Genomic DNA, 19,134 nt, shown 5'->3' with positions numbered 1-19,134 from the left:
AAAAAAAAAAACCCACACCAGACGATCTGGCCATTTTATCACTTTGTGTGTTTGTGGGATCTTGCTATTCATATATTGGCGGCCACATTTCGTACAGTACACGATCAAAAAAAGTCCTTCGTTGGCTGGGGAGCGCTGTGGGATGTCCAGAGGTGGTGAATGGCGCGTTCTTACTCTGAAGGTCAGTCTCTGTTGTTGCGGAGGCAATGGAGCAGCCTCTTGCCGCACAGCAAGATCCAACAAAAAAGCAGTCCATTTTTTTTTTTTTTTTTTTAAGTGATGTTGGTTGAGGGATAAATATTGGCCCCAGGACACCGGGGAGAACTCCCCCCTGCGCTTCTTCCAATAGTGGCCGTGGAGATCTTTTACATCCACCTGAGAGGGCAGACAGGGCCTCGGGTTTAACGTCTCATCTGAAAGATGGCCCCTCCGACAGTGCGGCGCTCCCTCGGTACCGCCCCTCCGACAGTGCGGCGCTCCCTCGGTACCGCCCCTCCGACAGTGCGGCGCTCCCTCGGTACCCCCCCTCCGACAGTGCGGCGCTCCCTCGGTACCGCCCCTCCGACAGTGCGGCGCTCCCTCGGTACCGCCCCTCCGACAGTGCGGCGCTCCCTCGGTACCCGCCCCTCCGACAGTGCGGGGCTACCTCAGCGGGCGAGTGGAGAAAGGTCGGAGAGATGCCCTCGCCCCCAACGGTCACTGACGCTCAACCCCGAACAGTCCCGTGAAGGAACCCCCCTCGCCACCCGACACACCCGATGCCCACCTGCCCGCTTCTGCAGCCTCCTCCGCCTCTTGCTGGCTGCCTGCAGAGCCTGCCCCTGGCGCAGGGGGTCGATGTCCCGGATCATTTGCAGGTCCGGGAGCCGAGGGACGGCCTCCTTCTCCTCCTCCCGCTTCGATCCGTCTCTCCTGCCTCCGAACGTCACCGTCACTGGCCCGAACTGCAGAGAGATAGGCAGACTCGTTTACACAGAAACAGGCCATTCGGCCCCTCTGCTCCGTGTCGGTGTTCCTGCTCCACACGAGCCTCCTCCCGTCCCCTCTTCATCTCACCCCACCACCGTATCCTTCTATTCCTTTCTCCCTCGTGTGTTTATCCAGCTTCCCCTTAAACGCATCGACCACTCCCTGTGGGAGCGAGTTCCACATTCTCACCACTCTCTGGGGAAAGAAGTTTCTCCTGAATTCCCCATTGGATTTATTAGTGACTCCCTTATATTGATGGCCCCTAGTTCTGGTCTCTCCCACAAGTGGAGACATCTCTAATTCTACCCTATCGAACCCTTTCATAATCTTAAAGACCTCCATCAGGTCACCCCTCGGCCTTCTCTAGAGAAAAGAGCCCCGGCCTGTTCAATCTTTCCTGATAGTTATAACCTCTCAGTTCTGGTATCATCCTTGTAAATCTTTTTTGCACCTTCTCCAGTGCCCCTATATCCTTTTTATAATATGGAGACCAGAACTGTGCACAGTGTTCCAAGATTGATATGGAGACCAGAACTGTGCACAGTGCTCCAAGTGTGTTATGGAGACCAGAACTGTGCACAGTGCTCCAAGTGTGATATGGAGACCAGAACTGTGCACAGTGCGTCAAGTGTGATATGGAGAGCAGAACTGTGCACAGTGCTCCAAGTGTGATATGGGGACCAGAACTGTGCACAGTGCTCCAAGTGTGATATGGAGACCAGAACTGTGCACAGTGCTCCAAGTGTGATATAGGGACCAGAACTGTGCACAGTGCTCCAAGTGTGATATGGAGAGCAGAACTGTGCACAGTGCTCCAAGTGTGATATGGGGACCAGAACTGTGCACAGTGCTCCAAGTGTGATATGGAGACCGGAACTGTGCACAGTGCTCCGAGTGTGATATGGAGACCAGAACTGTGCACAGTGCTCCAAGTGTGATATGGAGACCAGAACTGTGCACAGTGCTCCAAGCGTGATATGGAGACCAGAACTGTGCACAGTGCTCCAAGTGTGATATGGAGAGCGGAACTGTGCACAGTGCTCCAAGTGCGATATAGGGACCAGAACTGTGCACAGTGCTCCAAGTGTGATATGGAGACCAGAACTGTGCACAGTATTCCAAGTGTGATATGGAGACCAGAACTGTGCACAGTGCTCCAAGTGTGATATGGAGACCAGAACTGTGCACAGTGCTCCAAGTGTGATATGGAGACCAGAACTGTGCACAGTGCGTCAAGTGTGATATGGAGAGCAGAACTGTGCACAGTGCTCCAAGTGTGATATGGGGACCAGAACTGTGCACAGTGCTCCAAGTGTGATATGGAGACCAGAACTGTGCACAGTGCTCCAAGTGTGATATGGAGACCAGAATTGTGCACAGTGCTCCAAGTGTGATATGGAGACCACAACTGTGCACAGTACTCCAAGTGTGATATGGAGACCAGAACTGTGCACAGTGCTCCAAGTGTGATATGGAGACCAGAACTGTGCACAGTGCTCCAAGTGTGATATGGAGACCAGAACTGTGCACAGTATTCCAAGTGTGATATGGAGACCAGAACTGTGCACAGTGCTCCAAGTGTGATATGGAGACCAGAACTGTGCAGTGCTCCAAGTGTGATATGGAGACCAGAACTGTGCACAGTGCTCCAAGTGTGATATGGGGACCAGAACTGTGCACAGTGCTCCAAGTGTGATATGGAGACCAGAACTGTGCACAGTGCTCCTAGTGTGATATGGAGACCAGAACTGTGCACAGTGCTCCAAGTGTGATATGGAGACCAGAACTGTGCAGTGCTCCAAGTGTGATATGGAGACCAGAACTGTGCACAGTGCTCCAAGTGTGATATGGGGACCAGAACTGTGCACAGTGCTCCAAGTGTGATATGGAGACCAGAACTGTGCACAGTGCTCCAAGTGTGATATGGAGACCAGAACTGTGCACAGTGCTCCAAGTGTGATATGGAGACCAGAACTGTGCACAGTGCTCCAAGTGTGATATGGAGACCAGAACTGTGCACAGTGCTCCAATTGTGATATGGAGACCAGAACTGTGCACAGTGCTCCAAGTGTGATATGGAGACCAGAACTGTGCACAGTGCTCCAAGTGTGATATGGAGACCAGAACTGTGCACAGTGCTCCAAGTGTGATATGGAGACCAGAACTGTGCACAGTGCTCCAAGTGTGATATGGGGACCAGAACTGTGCACAGTGCTCCAAGTGTGATATGGAGACCAGAACTGTGCACAGTGCTCCAAGTGTGATATGGAGACCAGAACTGTGCACAGTGCTCCAAGTGTGATATGGAGACCAGAACTGTGCACAGTGCTCCAAGTGTGATATGGAGACCAGAACTGTGCACAGTATTCCAAGTGTGATATGGAGACCAGAACTGTGCACAGTGCTCCAAGTGTGATATGGGGACCAGAACTGTGCACAGTGCCCCAAGTGTGATATGGAGACCAGAACTGTGCACAGTGCTCCAAGTGTGATATGGGGACCAGAACTGTGCACAGTGCTCCAAGTGTGATATGGAGACCAGAACTGTGCACAGTATTCCAAGTGTGATATGGAGACCAGAACTGTGCACAGTGCTCCAAGTGTGATATGGAGACCAGAACTGTGCACAGTATTCCAAGTGTGATATGGAGACCAGAACTGTGCACAGTGCTCCAAGTGTGATATGGAGACCAGAACTGTGCACAGTGCTCCAAGTGTGATATGGAGACCAGAACTGTGCACAGTGCTCCAAGTGTGATATGGAGACCAGAACTGTGCACAGTATTCCAAGTGTGATATGGAGACCAGAACTGTGCACAGTGCTCCAAGTGTGATATGGAGACCAGAACTGTGCACAGTGCTCCAAGTGTGATATGGAGACCAGAACTGTGCACAGTGCTCCAAGTGTGATATGGGGACCAGAACTGTGCACAGTGCTCCAAGTGTGATATGGAGACCAGAACTGTGCACAGTGCTCCAAGTGTGATATGGAGACCAGAACTGTGCACAGTGCTCCAAGTGTGATATGGAGACCAGAGCTGTGCACAGTGCTCCAAGTGTGATATGAAGACCAGAACTGTGCACAGTGCTCCAAGTGTGATATGGAGACCAGAACTGTGCACAGTGCTCCAAGTGTGATATGGAGACCAGAACTGTGCACAGTGCTCCAAGTGTGATATGGAGACCAGAACTGTGCACAGTGTGATATACCTATCAATTCCTCCAATAAAAGGCGAAGAGTTACGAAGGTGACTAAAGGTTTTTATTGACTAAATAACAGAGCCCACTCTCGTGGGTGATCCGATCCAAGCAGGAGGAATACCAGCCAGTCGCTCACCTTTATACCTGGCCTGGTGGGTGGAGCCAAGGCGGAGTCGGCAGTGGTCATCCCAGGTATAGCAGTGTGGCAAGAGGCGACCTCGTACCGTGATACAATAGTGGTCAGTGATACAGTTATAACGAACAGTGGTGAACAGTGCTAACTACTAACAGTGATACGATAGTGAACGTGGTTTACCACATTCACCCCTTGTTTAGAATTAAGTCCGGCGGGGTGAAGTGTACTACCAATTCTGGTAGGTCAGTCTGTCCGGAGGCTTCGTAAGCCTCTCCGATCGCCGCAGCGGTGGTGTTGCCTTATCCGGCGCTGGTGCCTTATCCGGTGTTGATGCTGGTGTTTGCGTGGTCGGCGAGGGCTCGTGGGGTTCCGGCATGCCGTCTACCTGGACTGAGGTTGGGGGGGGGTGGTGGCGGTGTTTCCGGATCGGCTGAGGGTGCGAGGTCTCGTAGGGAGACAGTGTCCTCCCGCCCGTCTGGGTACGCCACGTAGGCGTACTGGGGGTTGGCGTGCAGGAGGTTCACCCTCTCGACCAGGGGGTCCATTTTATGGGCCCTCACGTGTTTCCGCAGCCAGACCGGCCCCGGGGCGGTCAGCCAGGTTGGTAGAGTGGTTCCCGTAGTCGACTTCCTGGGGAAAACGAACATTCGTTCATGGGGGGTGGTGTTAGTGGCCGTGCAAAGTAATGACCGGATGGAGTGCAGCGCTGTCGGGAGGACTTCTTGCCAGCGGGAGGTTGGGAGGCCCTTAGACTTTAAGGCTAAGAGGACGGCCTTCCATACCGTCGCATTCTCTCTTTCCACCTGACCGTTACCTCTGGGGTTGTAGCTGGTGGTCCTGCTTGCTGCAATACCTCTCTCTAGGAGGAATTGCCGGAGTTCCTCGCTCATGAAGGAGGAGCCCCGGTCGCTGTGTATATAGTTCGGGAACCCGAACAAGGCGAAGAGGGCATTCAGGCACTTAATGACCGTGCTACTGGTCATGTCGGGGCAGGGGAAGGCAAAGGGGAAATGGGAGTACCCATCAACGATGTTGAGGAAGTACACATTACGGTCAGAGGACGGGAGGGGCCCCTTAAAGTCGATGCTCAGGCGCTCGAAGGGGCGGGTGGCCTTGATCAGGCTTGCTCGGTCCGGCCTATAGAAGTGCGGTTTGCACTCCGCACAGGTCTGGCAGTTCCTGGTCATGGTCCTGACCTCCTCGATGGAGTAGGTCAGGTTGCGGGCCTTAATGAAATGGTAGAGTCTGGTGACTCCGGGGTGGCAGAGCTGGTCGTGGAGGGTCTGAAGCCTATCGATATGCGCGCTGGCGCATGTCATTCGTGAAAGGGCATCAGGGGGTTCATTCAGCTTGCCTGGCCGGTACAAGATCTCATAATCGTAGGTGGAGAGCTCGATTCTCCATCTCAAAATCTTGTCATTCTTGATTTTGCCCTTCAGCTTGTTATTAAACATGAAAGCCACCGAACGCTGGTCGGTGAGGAGGGTAAATCGTTTGCCTGCCAGGTAGTGCCTCCAGCGCCGTACTGCCTCCACGATCGCCTGGGCCTCTTTCTCGACCGACGAATGTCGGATCTCGGGGCCCTGTAGGGTCCTTGAGAAGAAGGCCACTGGCCTCCCCTCCTGGTTTAGGGTGGCGGCTAAGGCGAAGTCGGATGCGTCGCTCTCCACCTGGAAGGGGATGGACTCGTCCACTGCGTGCATCGTGGCCTTGGCTATGTCTCCCTTAATGAGGGAGAAGGCCGCGCACGCCTCCTCCATGAGGGGGAAGGAAGTGGCTTTCAGGAGGGGTCTGGCTTTGTCCGCGTAATTGGGTACCCATTGGGCATAGTAGGCGAAAAGCCCCAGGGTTCTCCTAAGTGCTTTAGGGCAGTGGGGGAGGGGTAGCTCCATGAGGGGGCGCATTCTTTCTGGGTCGGGGCCGATGATTCCGTTCTCCACTACGCAGCCGAGGATGGCAAGGCGCGTGGTGTTAAACACGCATTTCTCCTTATTGTAGGTGAGGTTCAGCCGTTGGGCCGTACGGAGGAATTTCTCCAGATTCGCGTCATGTTCCTGCCGGTCGCGGCCGCAGATAGTGACGTTATCTAGGTAGGGGAATGTAGCCTGCAGTTCGTTCTGGTCAACCATCTGGTCCATCTCCCTTTGGAAGACCGAGACCCCATTAGTGACACCGAAGGGGACCCTAAGGAAGTGGTATAGGCGCCCATTCGCCTCGAAGGCGGTATACTGGCGGTCCTCAGGGTGGATAGGGAGTTGGTGGTAGGCCAACTTCAGGTCGATGGTCGAGAATACTTTATACTGTGCAATCTGATTGACCATGTCAGATATGCGGGGGAGGGGGTATGCGTCCAGCTGGGTATATCTGTTTATGGTCTGGCTGTAGTCGATGACCAGGCGGTTTTTATCGCCGGTCTTTACGACTACGACCTGGGCACGCCAGGGGCTGCTGCTCCCCTCGATAATGCCCTCTTTCAGGAGGCGCCGCACCTCAGAGCTAATGAAGGCTCTGTCCCCGGCGCTATACCGCCTGCTCTTGGTAGCGACGGGTTTGCAGTCAGGGGTAAGGTTAGCAAACAGAGAGGGTGGCGGGACCTTGAGGGTGGAGAGGCTGCAGGTGTTACGCGGTGGGCGGTTTAACGTTTGCTGGTTGTTGACTGTGAGTGGGGGGAGGGGTCCACCGTATGCTAGGGTTACGCTTTGGAGGTGGGATTGGAAGTCCAGCCCTAGTAGGACGGCAGCGCAGAGATGGGGGAGGACGAGGAGTTTAAAGTTTTTATACTCCGTGCCCTTAACCGACAGGGTCACGACACAGTAGCCGCTAATGTCCGTGGCGTGGGACCTCGATGCCATCGAGATTCGGCTGCGCGTTGGTAGGACAGAGAGGGAGTAGTGGCTCACCGTGTCTGGGTGGATGAAGCTCTCCGTGCTTCCGCTGTCGAACAGGCAGGTCGTGGCGTGGCCGTTCACTTTGATGTCCATCATTGACTTGGACAGATGGTGCGGGCGGGCTTGGTCCAGGGTGACGGAAGCTAGTGTGTAGCTGAGCGAGTCGTTGTCATCTGCGGGCGAGGCGGTCGGGCATGGTGAGTAAAATGGCATCTCCCACGAGGTAGGGCAAAATGACGGAGAAGATGGCTGCCCCCGTAGCTCACATGAGGCACTATTGGGGTCGGTTGCCTTAATCAAAGATGGCCGCCCCCATGACTCATGTGTGGGGATGCTGGCCTCAGTTGCCCTAAACAAAGATGGCCGCCCCCATAGTTCGCATGCGGCACTGCTGGCCTCTGAGGATCCGCTCCTGCAGGCCTTGGAGAAGTGGCCTTTCTTCAGGCAGGTTTTGCATATGGAGTTCTTGGCTGGGCAGCGCGACCTCGGGTGCTTCTCCTGGCCACAAAAAAAACAGCCGGCGGCCCGATCGCGGATGCCCGATGTCGGGGCCGGTGCCGGGGGTGGCGGGGCCGGTCGGGTCCGGGACGCCGACGCAGAGGTAGGTCCCGGGGGCGGCGCTGGGAAGGGTGCTGTGGTAGGGGTCGGGCCCGAGTCCCAGGGTCGCGAGCAGTACCTGGTGAATGCTTCCTGATCTTGGTGGGCCACTTCCAGGGAGATAGCGAGGGCTTCAGCTTTTTCCATGCTGAGGTCTTTAGCTTCCAGCAGTCTTTGCCGTGAGTACTCGGACCGTAGGCCTTTCAGGAATGCGTCGCGGATATTATCTTCAGTATTTTCGGCTGCCGACACCGATTTAAAGTCACAGTTCCTGGCGAGTGCATATAGCGCCTGTGAGAATTCGGCTACTGATTCTCCTGGCTGTTGCGGCCGTGATCTTAGGAGGTGCCTAGCGTACATGTAGTTTACCGGGGTCCGGTACTTCTGTTTCAGCAGGTTGATGGCGGTCTCGTAGGTAGTCATGTCCTCGATGAGAGTGTATACTCTCGGGCTCAGTTGTGCCTGCAGGACACTTAGTTTGGATGCCTGAGGGACGCTGGATTCTCTCAGGTATGATTCGAAGCAGACCAGCCAGTGTTTAAAGTCTGCGGCTGAGTTTGCTGCTCGTGGGTTCAGGTCCAGGTACGGCGGTCTGAGGGCTCGCAGCCAAGCTGGCTGGTGTGGCTGTGCTCCTGGGAGCTGCGCTGGTGGCTCCTCCGCCGGTTGTGACTCGTTGTCGGACATCATTAAATTTAGTCAATAAAATTGATATACCTATCAATTCCTCCAATAAAAGGCGAAGAGTTACGAAGGTGACTAAAGGTTTTTATTGACTAAATAACAGAGCCCACTCTCGTGGGTGATCCGATCCAAGCAGGAGGAATACCAGCCAGTCGCTCACCTTTATACCTGGCCTGGTGGGTGGAGCCAAGGCGGAGTCGGCAGTGGTCATCCCAGGTATAGCAGTGTGGCAAGAGGCGACCTCGTACCGTGATACAATAGTGGTCAGTGATACAGTTATAACGAACAGTGGTGAACAGTGCTAACTACTAACAGTGATACGATAGTGAACGTGGTTTACCACACAGTGCTCCAAGTGTGATATGGAGACCAGAACTGTGCACAGTGCTCCAAGTGTGGTATGGAGACCAGAACTGTGCACAGTGCTCCAAGTGTGATATGGGGACCAGAACTGTGCACAGTGCTCCAAGTGTGATATGGAGACCAGAACTGTGCACAGTGCTCCAAGTGTGATATGGAGACCAGAACTGTGCACAGTGCTCCAAGTGTGATATGGAGACCAGAACTGTGCACGGTGCTCCAAGTGTGATATGGAGACCAGAACTGTGCACAGTGCTCCAAGTGTGATACAGAGACCAGAACTGTGCACAGTGCTCCAAGTGTGATATGGGGACCAGAACTGTGCACAGTGCTCCAAGTGTGATATGGGGACCAGAACTGTGCACAGTGCTCCAAGTGTGATATGGAGAGCGGAACTGTGCACAGTGCTCCAAGTGTGATATGGAGACCAGAACTGTGCACAGTGCTCCAAGTGTGATATGGGGACCAGAACTGTGCACAGTGCTCCAAGTGTGATATGGAGACCAGAACTGTGCACAGTGCTCCAAGTGTGATATGGAGACCAGAACTGTGCACAGTGCTCCAAGTGTGATATGGAGACCAGAACTGTGCACAGTGCTCCAAGTGTGATATGGAGACCAGAACTGTGCACAGTGCTCCAAGTGTGATATGGAGACCAGAACTGTGCACAGCACAGAATAAGGAGTATATTAACCCTGTACTGCACCCCCCAGTTCACAGTACAGAAGCTCTCTCCTGGTAGAGTGTAATGCTCCCTGATTCAGTGTCCACCTCAGCAGATAACTCTCCCTAGATGTGCCTTTGAGACTACAGTGAGCTCAAGAGTCTTTACCTGCAGGTCCTGGGCACCCCTGGGGGCCTCGTCCTTGGCCCCTCCCTCCTGCGTAACCCCGTCCTCTCCCATTTCACATCCAGACGGCAGCTCGCACTCCCCGCTGGTCAGTCCAGACGTCTCCACGCAGATCCCGCTCTCTTCCATGGGAGACTCAATTTCTGCCACAGGAGAACCGAGTTGTTAACGGCACAGTGTCGCCCCCGAGATTCAACACCCCCCTTCCCCGTAACCCATGGGGGAAACAACCGTCTAAGAGCCAACCCACCAACTTCCTGGCGGTCCTGCTATTCCTCCACGGGAGGAAAAACAGCGTGACACCAAAGTGTGACAAGAAAACGTTACCCCTAAAGTGTCGACGAGCGTCAGCCGTGGCTCAGTCGGTCTCCCTCTCTTGCCTCGGAGTCAGAAGGTCGTGGGTTCGAGCCCCCACTCCAGACTCGAGCCGTGTAATCCAGGCCTGACACTCCACCGGAGCCAGTACTGACGGAGCGCCGCACTGTCGGGGGGGCGGTACCGAGGGAGCGCCGCACTGTCGGAGGGGCGGTACCGAGGGAGGGCCGCACTGTCGGAGGGGCGGTACCGAGGGAGGGCCGCACTGTCGGAGGGGCGGTACCGAGGGAGGGCCGCACTGTCGGAGGGGCGGTACCGAGGGAGCGCCGCTCTGTCGGGGGGGGCGGTACCGAGGGAGCGCCGCACTGTCGGAGGGGCGGTACCGAGGGAGCGCCGCACTGTCGGAGGGGCGGTACCGAGGGAGGGCCGCACTGTCGGAGGGGCGGTACCGAGGGAGGGCCGCACTGTCGGAGGGGCGGTACCGAGGGAGCGCCGCACTGTCGGGGGGGCGGTACCGAGGGAGCGCCGCACTGTCGGAGGGGCGGTACCGAGGGAGCGCCGCACTGTCGGAGGGGCGGTACTGAGGGAGCGCCGCACTGTCGGAGGGGCGGTACCGAGGGAGCGCTGCACTGTCGGAGGGGCGGTACTGAGGGAGCGCCGCACTGTCGGAGGGGCGGTACCGAGGGAGCGCCGCACTGTCGGAGGGGCGGTACTGAGGGAGCGCCGCACTGTCGGAGGGGCGGTACCGAGGGAGCGCCGCACTGTCGGAGGGGCGGTACCGAGGGAGCGCCGCACTGTCGGAGGGGCGGTACTGAGGGAGCGCTGCACTGTCGGAGGGGCGGTACTGAGGGAGCGCCGCACTGTCGGAGGGGCGGTACTGAGGGAGCGCCGCACTGTCGGAGGGGCGGTACTGAGGGAGCGCCGCACTGTCCTCTCAGGTGGATGTAAAAGATCCCACGGCCACTATTGGAAGACGAGCGGGGGGGTGCGGGGGGGGGGGGTTGGGGGAAGAGTTCTCCCCGGTGTCCTGGGGCCAATATTTATCTTTCAACCAACATCACTCAAAAACAGATGAACTGTGTATTTATCACATTGTCTGTTTGTGGGAGCTTGCTGTGCGCAAATTGACGGCCAGTTTTTCCTACATTACAACAGTGACCACACTGAGAGAAATGCGAGCCTTTCCGTTCACTTACTGCTGAGGGCCTCCTGGTTTCCTTTTTCCAGCTCCTCGATGTCGAACGCCTTGCCCAGCTCTGCCACGATCTCGGCGCTGATGTGCGTGGGGAGGGTGTGGGTCTCGGGCGGGTGCGTGAAGTAACAGATCTTGCCGCTGAGGAGAGACCAGAGGGTTCGGCCAATAGGAGGCAGGCTTGGCTTGCTCGACCGTCTCACTCCCGCCAGGGTCAGAAGGTTGCGGGTTACAAGGATTTGACTGCAAACACCGAAGTTGACAGTCGGGGCTCATTCTCGCCTTGGAGTCAGAAGGTCATGGGGTTCGAGCCCCCACTCCAGAGACTCGAGCCCCGTAATCCAGGCCCGACACTCCCCCGGTGCCAGTACTGAGGGAGCACCGCACCGTCGGTGCTGAGTTGGAGGGGCGGGTACTGAGGGAGGGGGCGGAGAGAGAGAGGGAGGGGGCGGAGAGAGAGAGGGAGGGGGCGGAGAGAGAGGGGGAGGGAGCGGAGAGAGAGGGGGAGGGGGCGGAGAGAGAGAGAGGGAGGGGGCGGAGAGAGAGGGGGAGGGGGCGGAGAGAGAGATGGAGGGGGGCGGAGAGAGAGATGGAGGGGGGCGGAGAGAGAGATGGAGGGGGGCGGAGAGAGAGAGGGAGGGGGCGGAGAGAGAGAGGGAGGGGGCGGAGAGAGAGAGGGAGGGGGCGGAGAGAGAGAGGGAGGGGGCGGAGAGAGAGGGAGGGGGCGGAGAGAGAGGGAGGGGGCGGAGAGGGAGGGGGCGGAGAGGGAGAGGGCGGAGAGAGAGAGGGAGGGGAGCGGAGAGAGAGAGAGGGAGGGATAGAGCGAGCGAGCGTTACCTGGTCCAGTCGGAGAGCACAGTCTTGGCTGCTCTCTCGTGGTCCGGGAGCCCTCCCTTTTTCAGCTTGCCCAGCCTGCGAGCCAGCAGGGCCAGGAACCCCAGGGTGTCCCGGAACTCGGGGATGTCGTAGTGCTGCATGACCTGGAAGTGGGCGAGAGGGCAAACTGGTCAATGAGGAGAAGGGGAACTTACTCGATTTAATAATACCATTTTCTGAATGGCGAGAAGGTAGGAACTGTGAGGGAGCAGACAGATATAGGGGACCATGTACAGAAAGCGAGCGGACAGGTACAAAAAGATCAGAAAGGCTAATGGAATCTTGGCCTGTATCTCACAAGAGCTGGAAGTTATGTTACAGATACGGTTCAATAAAGTTCTGGTCAGACCCACTTCTGAAGTAACTGTGTTCAGTTCTGGGCCCCACACCACAGGAAGGATATCTCGGCCTTGGAGGGCGTGCAGTAGAGATTCACCAGAATGATACCGAGGCTGAACGGCCTCCTCCTGTTCCTAATGTAACAGGCTCGAGGGGCTGAACGGCCTCCTCCTGTTCCTAATATAACAGGCTCGAGGGGCTGAACGGCCTCCTCCTGTTCCTAATTTAACAGGCTCGAGGGGCTGAACGGCCTCCTCCTGTTCCTAATTTAACAGGCTCGAGGGGGCTGAATGGCCTCCTCCTGTTCCTAATGTAACAGGCTCGAGGGGGCTGAATGGCCTCCTCCTGTTCCTAATGTAACAGGCTCGAGGGGCTGAACGGCCTCCTCCTGTTCCTAATATAACAGGCTCGAGGGGGCTGAATGGCCTCCTCCTGTTCCTAATGTAACAGGCTCGAGGGGGCTGAACGGCCTCCTCCTGTTCCTAATGTGACAGGCTCGAGGGGCTGAACGGCCTCCTCCTGTTCCTAATGTAACAGGCTCGAGGGGCTGAATGGCCTCCTCCTATTCCTAATGTAACAGGCTCGAGGGGGCTGAACGGCCTCCTCCTGTTCCTAATGTAACAGGCTCGAAGGGCTGAATGGCCTCCTCCTATTCCTAATGTAACAGGCTCGAGGGGCTGAATGGCCTCTTCCTATTCCTAATGTAACAGGATCGAGGGGGCTGAACTGCCTCCTCCTGTTCCTAATGTAACAGGCTCGAGGGGCTGAACGGCCTCCTCCTGTTCCTAATGTAACAGGCTCGAGGGGCTGAATGGCCTCCTCCTGTTCCTAATGTAACAGGCTCGAGGGGCTGAATGGCCTCCTCCTGTTCCTAATGTAACAGGCTCGAGGGGCTGAATGGCCTCCTTCTGTTCCTAATGTAACAGGCTCGAGGGGGCTGAACAGCCTCCTCCTGTTCCTAATGTAACGGGGCTCGAGTCTCTGGAGTGGAGGCTCGAACCCACAACTTTCTGACTCGGAAGTGAGAGAGACACTGGTCTCGGTGGAATCGCGCCATTGCTCACCTGTTGCTTATTACACCGTCTCAAGATGGCGGCCACGGGTTCCACTGGATCCACGAGCTGCTCGATCTTCACGCAGTTCCGCAGGATGATGGCCGCGTCCGAGGTGGAGGTCGCCATGACGATACCCGGGCAGTCGAGCAGCTTGATGTGCTTGTCGAGGTGAATCTCCTGCAGGCACCTGCGGGGGGAGCTGCTGTCACTCACTGCTCGAGAATTATTGGTTAAAGCTCCCTCTACACTGTCCCCATCAAACACTCCCAGGGCAGGTACAGCACGGGTTAGATACAGAGTAAAGCTCCCTCTACACTGTCCCATCAAACTCTCCCAGGGCAGGTACAGCACGGGTTAGATACAGAGTAAAGCTCCCTCTACACTGTCCCCATCAAACACTCCCAGGGCAGGTACAGCACGGGTTAGATACAGAGTAAAGCTCCCTCTACACTGTCCCCATCAAACACTCCCAGGGCAGGTACAGCACGGGTTAGATACAGAGTAAAGCTCCCTCTACACTGTCCCCATCAAACACTCCCAGGGCAGGTACAGCACGGGTTAGATACAGAGTAAAGCTCCCTCTACACTGTCCCCATCAAACACTCCCAGGGCAGGTACAGCACGGGTTAGATACAGAGTAAAGCTCCCTCTACACTGTCCCATCAAACACTCCCAGGGCAGGTACAGCACGGGTTAGATACAGAGTAAAGCTCCCTCTACACTGTCCCCATCAAACACTCCCAGGGCAGGTACAGCACGGGGTTAGATACAGAGTAAAGCTCCCTCTACACTGTCCCCATCAAACACTCCCAGGGCAGGTACAGCACGGAGTTAGATACACAGTAAAGCTCCCTCTACACTGTCCCCATCAAACACTCCCAGGGCAGGTACAGCACAGGGTTCGATACAGAGTAAAGGTTCTGGACTCCCCAGCCAGGGGGGAAACAGCCTCTCAGCATCTACCCTGTCAATCCCCCTCAGAATCTTATACGTTTGAATGAGATCACCTCTCATTCTTCTAAACTCCAGAGAGTATCGGCCCAATCTACTCACTCTCTGCTCATAGGCCAGACCTCTCGTCGCAGGAATCCAGTGAATTTTATACATTTCGCACCTCGTTCTTGGCGAGTTGCTGCAGTGCGTCTTGTCGAGGGTACTCGCTGCGGCCACGGTGCGCCGGTGGTGGAGGGAGCAGGTGTGCGAGGTAGGAATCGGACGGTGGGGGTGGGAGGGAGCGCAGGAATCTGTGCCGACGGATACAGAGCGAGGTGGCGGGACGCGTTTCATTATCTGAGGGGCGGTGGGGAGGTGCTGGGTGTTTGAGGACCGCCGGACGTTTGCAGATCGAGCAGCTTGTTTATGTGGGGTGGGTGGTGGATCTCGGCCTCACTTACTTGGTGACTCCTGGTGTCGCGCCGACGTTGCACGCCCGGGCTCGCTTCAGGCTGTTGATTAAGCTGCTCTTCCCGACGTTTGGAAATCCTGGGAATGTCGCAGTACGAAAGAGAAACAAGCGACCGGGTTAGACGGTTTCAGCCAGGGCGGAAATCCCCCCTGACTTAAGAAAACTACTAGGCACTTGGTCTAAGCGTTAAACAAAGCTTTAATCAACTGTTTTACAACATGGAGGTCTAGTTGTGTACTTCACTAGTTCCTGTTAAAGAATGTCCTGAGCAAGCTGGGCCCGTGCCCGAGTATTTATATTCTCCCTGGACAGCGCCACCCGCAGGCCGCTCAGTATTATTTCATAAGTCTTTCTTCCATGAATGACTGACTCATGTCACCCCCCCCGCACTCGTCGACGGAGTTTGCAATGACAACTCCCCACCCATGGTCGAATAGGACGGCTGGCTGCACGACCGTAAGGGGAAGGGGGGGGGGGGGAGGTGGGTAAGAGGCAGAATGCCCAGCCTACCCTCCCACCGCCGAAGGTTTCCCAGCCCGAACCGACCGGCGTGCCTGTCAAGCTGGCTGTTCGACTGCAGGGGCGTCGCGGCCCAAGGCACGCACTGCCCGGTTGGTGGGGGCGTGAAACTGGGCCGCGATCGGGAGCAAAGGGACCTTCACAGCCTCCGAGACACACAGCGGCCCTCTTCTACACCTCGTTAAAGAGCAGGGATTGATCTTTCCCCCCGCAATCCACCCTCCGGCTCAGAACAACCACCAGCCATCATGATTTTATTAGATACTGGGAGTGCGTCACAGCAGGGACGATGGGGGTTGGGGCGGGGAGGTGGAAGGGATCCAAGGCCAGAGAAAAGTAACCCCCGGCTTGACTTGTCCACTCCTCCCCACAGCCCTAGGGAGACGCCCCACCCCACCCCCTCAGCACAGCCCAGGGGTTGAAGGTTAGACGGTTCAGAGTTCACCGCCACCAGCAGGCTACAGGTGTTGACCCACGACCTCCCCTCCCCCCCACCGCCATTTTGTTTTTGTCAGCTCGGACGGGGTCAGCCACACAGGGGCGGCAGCCTCAACTGTAGCCAGGAGAGACGTCGCGACGGATGTTCACTCCGTCTTTGGCAGCGCGCGCGCGCGACCCGGATCTCAGCGCGGCCTCGACCCGTCTGCAACCGGTCCGCCATTTTGATTTAGTCAACTGGGATGGGGGGAGCTGGAAGAGCGACACGGGCGGCAGCCTCACCTGCAACACGGAGGGACGCCTGGACAAACTTCTCCCCGTCTTTTGCAGGGGTGCGATGCGGACCAGCGCTCGGCGCGGCCTCTCCGTCGCCTACCGGTCCGCCATTTTGATTTCGTCAGCCATCGGGTGGGGGCGGAAGGGCGGCGACGCGGGCGTCAGACTCAAACCGCAACAAGGAGAGACGCCTCACGTCATTCACTGTTGCGCGGCCTCGCTAGTCTCCGTCCCGTCCGCCATTTTGATTTGGCTGCTGGCGGGAAGATGGGCTAGGAGCGCGACATGGGCGACAGGCTCGAGAGCAGCGAGGGAGGAGGCCTGGGGCCCGGGTTCACCCCCCTCCCTCCCTCCCTTGGGAACGGCGGCCATCTTGTGGCAGTCACAGCGCTCCACAGTACTCACCGACCACGCCCACCGTGATGGCGGTCTTGAGGTCCCGGTTCCGGCAGTAGTTGCCCAGCAGTCTCATCAGGTTGTCCGCTCCCACGCAGGCGCTGCTCTGCAGCAGGTCAACGCCGGCACGCTCCACCGGCACTTTGCTACGATGCTGTCGTGTCGGAGAAAAGATCAGATTAGCAAACGGGATCCTTGGCTTTATAAACAGATCATAAGATTACAAAAGGCAAGGAAATTACGCTAAACCTTTATAAAACACTGGTTTGGCCCCAGCTGGAGTATTGGGTCCAATTCTGGGCACCGCACTTTAGGAAGGATGTCAAGGCCTTGGAGAGGGTGCAGAGGAGATTGACCAGAATGGTTCCAGGGATGAGGGACTTCAGTGATGTGGAGAGACTGGAGAAGCTGGGATTGTTCTCCTTGGAGCAGAGAAGGTTAAGGGGAGATTGACCAGAATGGTACCAGGGATGAGGGACTTCAGCGATGTGGAGAGACTGGAGAAGCTGGGGTTGTTCTCCTTAGAGCAGAGAAGGTTAAGGGGAGATTGACCAGAATGGTACCAGGGATGAGGGACTTCAGTGATGTGGAGAGACTGGAGAAGCTGGGGTTGTTCTCCTTGGAGCAGAGAAGGTTAAGGGGAGATTGACCAGAATGGTACCAGGGATGAGGGACTTCAGTGATGTGGAGAGACTGGAGAAGCTGGGGTTGTTCTCCTTAGAGCAGAGAAGGTTAAGGGGAGATTGACCAGAATGGTACCAGGGATGAGGGACTTCAGTGATGTGGAGAGACTGGAGAAGCTGGGGTTGTTCTCCTTGGAGCAGAGAAGGTTAAGGGGAGATTGACCAGAATGGTACCAGGGATGAGGGACTTCAGTGATGTGGAGAGACTGGAGAAGCTGGGGTTGTTCTCCCCTCCGACAGTGCGGCGCTCCTTCAGTACTGCCCCTCCGACAGTGCAGCGCTCCCTCAGTACCGCCCCTCCGACAGTGCGGCGCTCCCTCAGTACCGCCCCTTCGACAGTGCGGCGCTCCCTCAGTACCGCCCCTTCGACAGTGCGGCGCTCCCTCAGTACCACCCCTCCGACAGTGCGGCGCTCCCTCAGTACCGCCCCTCCGACAGTGCGGCGCTCCCTCAGTACCGCCCCTCCGACAGTGCGGCGCTCCCTCAGTACCGCCCCTCCGACAGTGCGGCGCTCCCTCAGTACCGCCCCTGGACAGTGCGGCGCTCCCTCAGTACCGCCCCTCCAACAGTGCGGCGCTCCCTCAGTGCCGCCCCCGGACAGTGCGGCGCTCCCTCAGTACCGCCCCTCCGACAGTGCGGCGCTCCCTCAGTACTGCCCCTCCGACAGTGCGGCGCTCCCTCAGTACTGCCCCTCCGACAGTGCGGCGCTCCCTCAGTACTGCCCCTCCGACAGCTGCCCCGGTGGGGGGGGGAGCAGGGTATCAGGGTCAGGGTGCAAAGGGCAAATGTCAGGGAGAGCGAGTGACAGGGCGCTGGTTGAGGAACAGTCAGGAGGCTAGGATTCAGCCAGGGTGGGAACAGACAGGCCGAAGGGCCAGGCGTCCGTCGTGGTCCCCTCGCCCACTCTCGCGGAGACCCGCCGGGACGAGCAAATTCATTCCGTGTGGAGAAGGCGAGGTCTGCCGCCGGAGGTGGGTGAAGGGAGGACATTCGACCGGGGGTGGTTGCGCTGCACTCACCAGGTTTTTGTTCTGGAGCTGGGTGGAGGCTTTGAACGCCACTGTGGGCAGCTCGTTTCTCAGATACTTCAGCCACTTCTCAATGATGTCCTTGGCCACCAGGTCTGCGAGGGAACAAGTACGCATTAATAACCACAACCACTTGCATCTATCCGGCGCCTTTAACGTAGTAAAACGTCCCGCGGCGCTTCACAGGAGCGATTATCAAACACAATTTGACACCGAGCCACATAAGGAGATATCAGGGACAGGTGACCAAAAGCTTGGGTCAAAGAAGTCAGTTTTAAGGAGCGTCTTAGAGGAGGGAGGCGGAGAGGTTTAGGGGGGAAATTCCAGAGCTCGGGGGTCCAGGCGGCTGAAGGCACGGCCGCCAATGGCGGAGCGATGGAAATCGGGCGTTGTGCGAGAGGCCAGAATTGGAGGAGCGCAGAGATCTCGGAGCTGGAGGCGGTTACAGAGATCAGTAGGGGGGTGCGAGGAGGCCATGGAGGGATTTGAAAACAAGGATGGCAATTTTAAAACACAAGGATGAGAATTTTTAAATGGAGGTGTTGTCAGAGGAAAGATAAGAGTTGCTGATAATCAGGAACACAGGAACAGGAGGAGGCCGTTCAGCCCCCTCGAGCCTGTTACATTAGGAACAGGAGGAGGCCATTCAGCTTCTTGAGCCTGTTACATTAGGAACAGGAGGAGGCCATTCAGCTTCTCGAGCCGGTTATATTAGGAACAGGAGGAGGCCATTCAGCTTCTCGAGCCTGTTACATTAGGAACAGGAGGAGGCCATTCAACCCCCTCGAGCCTGTTACATTAGGAACAGGAGGAGGCTGTTCAGCCCCTCGAGCCTGTTACATTAGGAACAGGAGGAGGCCATTCAACCCCCTCGAGCCTGTTACATTAGGAACAGGAGGAGGCTGTTCAGCCCCCTCGAGCCTGTTACAT

The 19,134-nt window shown here is 56.8% G+C and overlaps 1 protein-coding gene across 3 annotated transcripts in view; it reads right to left on the bottom strand.

The window, feature by feature from the left end:
• The window catches only part of gnl3l (G protein nucleolar 3 like), a 42,151-nt gene that overhangs the window by 498 nt on the left and 22,519 nt on the right, over window positions 1-19,134 (bottom strand). For 2 of the 3 annotated variants that reach the window (XM_085978993.1, XM_085978994.1), the window contains 8 exons: window positions 18,196-18,299; window positions 16,503-16,647; window positions 14,854-14,941; window positions 13,469-13,646; window positions 12,027-12,169; window positions 11,194-11,330; window positions 9,665-9,825; window positions 767-944 (listed from right to left, as the gene is read on the bottom strand). In XM_085978993.1, the coding sequence (XP_085835119.1) occupies window positions 767-944; window positions 9,665-9,825; window positions 11,194-11,330; window positions 12,027-12,169; window positions 13,469-13,646; window positions 14,854-14,941; window positions 16,503-16,647; window positions 18,196-18,299 (1,134 nt within the window). The remainder of the gene's footprint in view (window positions 1-766; window positions 945-9,664; window positions 9,826-11,193; window positions 11,331-12,026; window positions 12,170-13,468; window positions 13,647-14,853; window positions 14,942-16,502; window positions 16,648-18,195; window positions 18,300-19,134) is intronic. The other variant, XM_085978995.1, reaches the window with a different exon arrangement.

The sequence above is a fragment of the Somniosus microcephalus genome, unplaced genomic scaffold (assembly GCF_052327205.1).
Source record: "Somniosus microcephalus isolate GS21.2 unplaced genomic scaffold, FLI_Smic_1.0 unresolved_chr7, whole genome shotgun sequence".
Lineage (NCBI taxonomy): Eukaryota > Metazoa > Chordata > Chondrichthyes > Squaliformes > Somniosidae > Somniosus > Somniosus microcephalus.
Note: the sequence above shows the minus strand (reverse complement) of the source record. Positions and strands in the feature narration are given on the sequence as shown.